The following is an 8,200-nucleotide window of genomic DNA, read 5'->3' as shown; positions in this document are numbered from 1 at the left end:
GGGGTTCACGGCTTCGTGTTTATAGGGCGGGAAGAGCCCCCCGCGTTGCAGTACAACAGGGTGTCTTGGATTACAAGAAGAAGAGAAAAGGAAGATTACAATCAGTGCTCTACTTCCTAATCTACACATACCCAAGATCAACAATACACAAGGAAGCTGAATACAAGGTAACAAATCATAGATTCTAACACAAAAGTGTAGCTGCAGCACGCACGGATCTGTTGAGAACGCGATTGATCATAAAGACCACATGCATATGGCGTGCAAGCTCAACACAGACTGTTTTTCTGTTCGTCCTCTCGGCCAATATATATTTTATAACAATACACTACTGGACGCAGGGTCTTTGCCGAGGGCCTGAAGCCCTCGGCAAAGGCTCTTCAGCCGTCGGCGAAGGATTTGCCGAGGGCAGCCCTCGGTGAAGAACCCTCGGGAAAAAAAACGTCGGCGAAGGACTCTTTGCCGAGGGCCTTTTATCGGGCACTCGGCATAGTATTTGCCGAGGGCTAACGGCGGCCCTCGGCAAAGTAAAGTAGTCGTTAGGTTCGCGGTTATTTTCCACGGTGTCTTTGCCGAGGGCTGACATACAGGCCATCGGCAAAGAGCTTTTTTTTGGAATTTATTTGCCGAGAGCTATACCGCAGGGCCCTCGGCAAAGACCTATTTTCTTTTTTTTTCTCGGAATTTCTTTGCCGAGAGCTATATCGAAGGCCCTCGGCAAAGACCTACGTTTTTATTTTTGTCTCGGAATTTCTTTACCGAGGGCTGTGTTCAAAACCCTCGGCAAAGACCTACTTTTTAATTTTTCCTGGGAATTTCTTTGCCGAGGGCTATGGTGAAGGCCCTCGGCAAAGACCTGTTTTTAATTTTTCCTGGGATTTTCTTTGCCGAGGGCTATGGTCAAGGCCCTCGGCAAAGACCAGTGAAAATTTTCAACATTCCACCTGTTTCTTGCTTTCCATGCAGACAAAAAATATATATATATATATATATTCAACAGCAGAAATATCCCACAAATATCACAATCATCACATATATCTCACAAATATCACATATATCTCACAGATATCACATAGATCATCACATGTATCATCACAAGTCCAAATTCAACAATTCCATAAGTCCACAATCTAACTCAAGTGTCAAGTCCACAAGTTCAAATCCGACTGAGGCTGGCCAACCTCTCCAACCGTCTGGCCTCTGCGTCACCAACCTTCCCAACCGTCTGGCCTCTGCGTCGAGGGTGGTGTAACGAAGCCTCCAGAATCAGGTGACGCACGAGGGGGGTTATTGGAACCCGCCGACTGAGGTTGCACAAACAATTATATGCTTATGTGAGATTGCAGTAATTATTCTAGGACTACAGTTTTAGTATTTAGACAGAAACCTATCAAATTTTTTATAGCTAGTGTTGTCTGGGTTTCTATGTCATACAAGCAAATCAGTAGCTAGTGTTCTCTGGGTTTCTATGTCACACAAGCGAGAAGTGAACTTTAACGCTTACAGGAGTAGCTGCAAACGCGTGCGGCACCTGAGGCGGAGGAGCTGACATCTGCACAGGCACACCCGTCTTCTGCCCAAGAGCTTGCATGATTTGCATCATTTCTGCAATCCTGACCTCCTGGGCCTCCCGAGCGGCCTGCTCAGCCTCCAGCCGAGCAGTGAGGGCCGTGATCTGCGCCGTCTTCTCGTTGTTCTGGGCCTGCAATATTGCACTCCAATATTTCAGTAATGCAAAACTAACTCAAGTGTGAGAATATTAATTTACGACGAGTAAAACAAGAATTACCTCGAGCGCATCGACCCGCTGCAGTGTCGGAGTAGGCCGTGAGCGTATGGGCTGGCTGGAACTCGTGCTCTGTGCTCGGAGCTGGCTCAGAGTGGGAACAGTGGTGGGGTCGATGGCGGCGTTCGCAATCCACGTCCGGCCGTGCTTCCTGCCGCCACCGAGCCTCATGATGGCCTCGGCATCAATGGGCTCGGTGCGGACGTCGTACTCTGGCCCGTGCCGCTGTTGTACCGCCGACGTGTACTCCTGGACTTTAGTGTACACGTTAGGGTCGGAGTATGCCTCGCGAGGGGCAGCCGGGTCCCAGGTGACGTCGCCGGCCACCCTGGTCTGGTGGGACATAGCCCACGCCGTGAACATCGAGACATCCTCGTCCGGGTGCGTAGCCTCCTGCGAGAAAGGCGGCAGGTGGTGAGCAATCAGGCATACGTTAAGCGTGAAACTAAATAGAAGAAAAATCACTTACATATGCCGATTTGAATCCGGGGAGACTCCTGCTGCCTTGATGGTGAGTGGCAGCTGGCCTGAGCATACGCAGTGCCCGCTGAGACTCGTGCTTCTCTATGTAGGCCGGCGTGAACCACCTAGCCACGATCATTGTCCAGGCGTCGGCATGCGCTCGGCACCACCAGGGAATCACCTACATGTCAACGAGTGTTTGACATATATGAAGATGAAATTGAACATATTTAATTCAAAAACAAAACAATATCAATGTTATTCATGTCATGCCATCTGTTTCGCAGTTTCCTCGGTCATGAAAAGTCGTTGGATCCTCACTATGAAAGGAAGGTGACGTAAGACTCTCGCGGGGATCGTAAGCTGCACCTTTTGGCCATCACCAGATACTACCTCTAGGTATCTGGAGGATCCACACTTCGGACAGTACTTTGCATGCTCGTGTTCTTTCCAAAATAGGACACACCCTTTTGGACAACAATGTATCTTATCATATGGCATCTTGAGCGCACGAAGGAGTTTTTCTGACTCGTACAAGTTGGGGGGCAGAATGTGGTTCTTCGGTAGCATGGTGCCAAACACAGTCAACATCTTATCGAAGCCTTCTCGACTCAGGTTTAACTCGGCCTTCAGCCCCATCACACGCCCAATGGCATCCAGCTGAGAAATATTTGTATGCTCGTGAAGGGGTTTAGACGCCGAGTCCAACATTTTGTAGAAGGCTTCTACGTTTGCCTCCATCTCCTCCTTGTCACGTCCTTCAGCGAACTGAGCTTGGTGAGCGTCATCTATCATGTCTGCTACCCCAGCATCATCATCAAAAGGCTTGAGACATGGTCTCACCACCTCCTCTCTGATACGATCGGCTTCACCATGGTAGATCCACCGGTGGTAGCCCGGCGTATAACCATGGTACACAAGATGTTTACCCATGGTCTGCTTGTCCACCCTTCTCCTGTTGTCACAGTGGCTGCACGGACACCAAACTAGAGAATGCCCTTTAGCTACACCCTCGCCAAATGCATGTTTCAAGAAGTCATCTGTCCTCTTCACCCAATCCACGTCGTAATCGTTTCGACTTCTTCGCCCCGTGTACATCCACTAATGGTCCTCCATCCTTTGACAAATACATCACCGAGTAACGTAACCATCAACAGCACCTAGCCGGTGTTCCTACTGTCTAATAGGTGAGGATAGATCCTAATCCCACCCGCGTATGCGTAGATGAGGTCAGTTTCCATGCTCCGCTCCTATCCGAGACAGAATTTCGGCAGCACCTCTCTGATGTTCTCCCAATACACGTCCTGCAAAGAAGTTTGTGTATTCGGAGAACAATGGGGAGGTGCTGCCGAAATTCTGGCTCGGATCGGAGCGGAGCATGGAAACTGACCTCATCTACGCATACGCGGGCTGTCCAAAAAACGTGGACAATCCGAAACAGATACGGTCAGATACACACAGTGATCTGCATGCCTCCAACCGTATCTCTTTCGGACGGGAGACGCCTAACTGGTTTACGCAGTCTACGACAAAGATACAGGAGTAGAGGTTGTTTATACCTAAGGTGGCGGTGGAGACAGGGTAGCGGGGCAGTGGCGAGTCGGGGCAGTGGAGAGTCGCAGCGCCGACGAGGACAATCGACTACTCTGAAGCTCCTTTGACGTCCTTTGCTCTGCAAAAAAAAAGGGTATAAGTTAAAAATTTCGGCAGAACCTCCCCTGTACGGGGAGGTTTCCAAAACCTGCAAAAAAAATCGGCTCGATGGCCAACACCCACATTCACGGCACAAAGGCCGACACATCAACAATGGGAGGCACGAAGGCCATCCACATCAAAAAACGGCGCGATGGCCGACAACCCATGGTTTTACCTTCTACTCGACCGAGGGACGGGGAAGTGAAGGTGACGGCAAGGTCGTCCAGACGAGGCCGTTATCCAGAACCACCTGCATTGCATGCCCAAGTAATTGCTTCAAAACATGACCCGCTTAGACAGTGAATAAAACAAGTGCAACTGCAGAAAAGTACTGAACCAGTATGCATATCTTTGCTGATGAGTTTTCCCTTTCAACAATGCTGATGTTTTCTTTTAAATGTGTATTTGGTACCAGCAACTTGCGTAAGCATGGTCCGGACAACAGTATGGATATGACGAATTGGTCCTAAAACCACTAAAAAAGTGAACTTGAAACATCGATTCTACTGCAATTCATACTTTAAACCACCACACTTGTAGCACAACGATAGTGCACAGAACAATATACTCACTAGATGGGAATTGAGTCGAAATCCACAAGTATCGGCAAAAGGATTATTGATTGATTCAAAGATCTTAGTAGCCACATCACATCACATCACAACCTTGCTCTTATTCATAAGCAAGTCACCGTTGCAGTTCAGATGACTGTGTTCAGTCGCATTCTTTGGTGCAGAAGCAGAAGGACCTGAAGATGAGGAAGCCACACTTCCCCCTGGTGGCGCCCTCGCCGATGCAGTGCTTGCTGCATATTTTCCTAAATTTTCCGTCCCAAACTAAACGAAAAAAGCAATAGCATCATACACCACGTACGTGCGTACCTGCGTACCTGCGCGGCGGCGGCGGGCGAGCGCGCGGCGGCCTGCGCGGCGGCGGCGTCCGCGCGGGGCCCGAGCGCGCCGTGGCGTGCGCGGCGGCGGCGGGCGAGCGCGCGGCGGCCTGCGCGCGGCGGCGTCCGCGCGGCGGCCGAGCGCGCGGTGGCGTGCGCGGCGGCGGCGGCGGCTGACCAGCGGCGGCGGCGGCAGGCGAGTGGCGGCTCGGGCGGGCGCGGCTTGGGATAAGGCCGCCCGCCCGGCCGTTCCCTTTTTTATATGGGGTCCCCTCTTTGCCGAGGGCCTGGATCCAGAGCCCTCGGCAAAGATTTTTTTATTTTTTTTATTTAATTTCTTTGCCGAGGGCCAACATCCAAGGCCCTCGGCAAAGATGTTTTCTTTTTATTTCCGCCGGCGCCATCCCGTTCAAAATATTTGCCGAGGGCCTGTACAACGGGCCCTCGGCAAAGAGTTTTATTTTTTTATTTCCAAATTCTTTGCCGAGGGCCTAACGCCGAGCCCTCGGCAAAGACTGACGGCCGGTGCCGCCGTCACGCTCGGCCGAGGTCGCCGAGAGGCGGTACTGTGCCGAGGGCCCGGCCCTCGGCAAAGGTGGGCCTTTGCCGTGGGCCGTTGATTGCCGAGGGTCCGGCCCTCGGCGAACGATCCGTTGCCGAGGGCTAAGCTTCGCCGAGGGCAGCCCTCGGCAAAGAAAGGATTTGCCGAGTGCCCGAAATCAGGCCCTCGGCAAAGTCTTTTGCCCTCGGCAATGTTGCTGTTTCCAGTAGTGATATCCGTACTCAGTTAAGGCCCAAACCCGGATGTCCACAACTAACAGTGAAGTAATCGAATTGACAAACCCGTAATATTTATTATATATTATGGATAATATAAAGCTAGAAAACTCGCTCAGGCCTTTTGGATCTCAGTTTTAGGCCTTGTTCGCAAAGGGATTCGATCATTGCAACGGATTCAAGGGGATTCAAATCACTCTCCTTTCAATCCTCACCAAACCGAACAAGTTGTTATATTGTGATTTAGAATCTAGATTTCTTGGTTAAAAAAAGAGGGAGGTGTTTGGATCCCATTTTTTTTATCCTGACTATTGCCTTTCCATAGTAAAAATCTCGAAATAATAGGTATAGGGTGTACAACTGCTACATGACCTCGTGCTTCGACAACACCTCTACACCCCAAGCTTCGACAGCACCTCTATTTCGGGGATTTGCCCCACGAAGAGTCTCCTCCATGGAATCTATTCCACTATCCTGTACCTGCCACAGGTACCTCTCATAAAGGATGCTGAGGTCACACCCTTCCGGCAAGACTTACCCAAAAGGCTTGTTGTAGAACCCTGTGTGTTCGACTCAACCCTCACCACACACCCAAAACACATGCCAAGATCGTCCCATGTTATTACAATGTTATTGGCACCAAGTGCCTTAGCCACTCACATATAATCCTCCACCAAGCATCACATCACCGATATAATGCGTAGTAGAAGTAAGTAGCAAGTATGTAAGCAAGCATCTAGCCTAACAACGGGTGTGCAGGGTAAAGGTTGTGTCATGGTAATAGCTTCAAGCAATTCTACCAAGCAACCTATCACAGATCATTTGCATAAAAGTAAAGCACTAGCAGCTACATCATTGCATGTCTAATGGGTTTCTACAAGGTTGGGTGGGACGTGGCACCTGCGGCCTGATCGTCTCCGAGGTCCTCCATGTACTTGTAGTTGTCCTCCTCAAACTCCTGCTGCGCTGTGGCTGTTCAACGAGACATATAGCCATGATAAGCGACTCCTGTAGATGTCCACAAAGAAGCAATAGAAATCCAAAAGATTCAAATACACTCAAACACAGGCCTATGACGTAGAGTTTATTTTTAGAAAAATTTGGGCACTGCTGGTGCCTTCGACGTCGCCGGCACCTTGCTAGGGTACCTGACACCCCCCTTCCTTGAGATCTGGCTTGTCCCCAAGCCGGGGCTGCTGGGAATTGTTGCTTCAGCTCCGCCTCAAGCTCCTAGGTAGCCATGGATGTAGGCCATGAAGACCACTGAATCAAGACTTCAGAGGCCAGACGATCACTGTGAGGCTTCATGCGTCTTTGGAGCACCTTGCTGGAGCACCTGAAAGCATCAACAGTGATAGTGTCTGGTAGATCAGGAGTAACTGTCAGGGTTGGGGAGATGGCCTTCCTGAGTTGGGACACATGAAAAACTGGGTGTACAGTTGTGTTTGCTGGAAGAAGTAGTTTATAAGCCACTGATCCCACTCTATCAATGACAATATAAGGTCCAAAGTAACGAAATGAGAGTTTTTGATTAGCTCTTGTGGCAATAGAAGTTTGGACGTAAGGTTGAAGTTTAAGGTTGTTGACGGTCAATAATGTCAATCATAAACCGTCAATATAACTTGTATTCATCCTACAAATCAATCACCAACATAGGTGTAGTGATTTATACTAAGTATTTCCACTAGTTTTAGTGATTTTATAAATGCATGAGAATTTTCCCAGAAAACGGGACAATTGGGCCACAGTATAACAACAAAACAAGATCCAATCGTCACGGAACTAACTCTACTGGGCCCTAAACATCATTACAAGATGAAGGAACAAAACCCAGCTGACAGGGGGCCCAGGTGGGGTCAGCCGACCCCACCTGTAGGTCGGCCGACCCTGGTGGAGCCCACCTGCCAGCCCACGTTTGCTCCACCGACTTTGGGGATAAAATATCAACCATTAATTCAAGTCGGTTTGCGCGGAAGAACGAGATTAAGGCGTGCCTCGGATCGATGACGTGGCGATTGCTTGCCGCCTACTCAACCCCCCTATAAAAGGCCCCTAGACCCCTTCTAAAGGCCATCTTCCTGAATTCTGAGTTATTCGGAGATCCAATTCAAGAGAGAAGAGTAGAACTCCAGTTATCCATAGTTCTATTATTGCTTAGCTACAGTAAGAGTCAAGTAGACTTGTGCTATCATCCAAGCTTCTGGATTCATCTCAGGAAGACTTGGTATAACTTTTGTATCCTTTTATCATCTAATTATGACTTTGTTCTTATTCTTCATTATATTTCTCTTATCATGTTCTTAGTTCACTATGTGTTTATGCATGATAGAGTTGTAGTTATCTTTAAGTTTATACATAAGATCACAGAGCGCTCAATTCATTACTCGAGTGGGTTGAGTAGCCGAACTCTGTGTAAGCGTGGTGCTTATACATTGTTTTGCCTGTGGATGACCCTACATTCCGGGTGTGGTAGATCTATTTGGGTGATAGCCTTATAGATCCTCTGTACTCCATACCCCGTTTGTAGGACTAGCAGGACCTGTGTCACGACAGAGAGGTGTATTACTATATGCTTCTTCTTAGAGATGTCC

At 49.1% G+C, this 8,200-nt stretch overlaps 1 protein-coding gene across 1 annotated transcript; it reads right to left on the bottom strand.

Moving 5' to 3' along the window:
* Nucleotides 1-1,006: 1,006 nt before the first annotated feature.
* LOC136482953 (uncharacterized) lies at nt 1,007-1,987 on the bottom strand. The gene is made up of 3 exons (XM_066480102.1): nt 1,790-1,987; nt 1,505-1,702; nt 1,007-1,304 (listed from the first exon to the last, which is right to left on the bottom strand). The coding sequence occupies exons 1-3, from the start codon at nt 1,955-1,957 to the stop codon at nt 1,206-1,208; spliced, it is 465 nt and encodes a 154-aa protein (XP_066336199.1). The 5' UTR covers nt 1,958-1,987; the 3' UTR covers nt 1,007-1,205.
* Nucleotides 1,988-8,200: the final 6,213 nt, after the last annotated feature.

Source organism: Miscanthus floridulus, chromosome 9 (genome assembly GCF_019320115.1).
Source record: "Miscanthus floridulus cultivar M001 chromosome 9, ASM1932011v1, whole genome shotgun sequence".
NCBI lineage: Eukaryota > Viridiplantae > Streptophyta > Magnoliopsida > Poales > Poaceae > Miscanthus > Miscanthus floridulus.
Note: the sequence above shows the minus strand (reverse complement) of the source record. Positions and strands in the feature narration are given on the sequence as shown.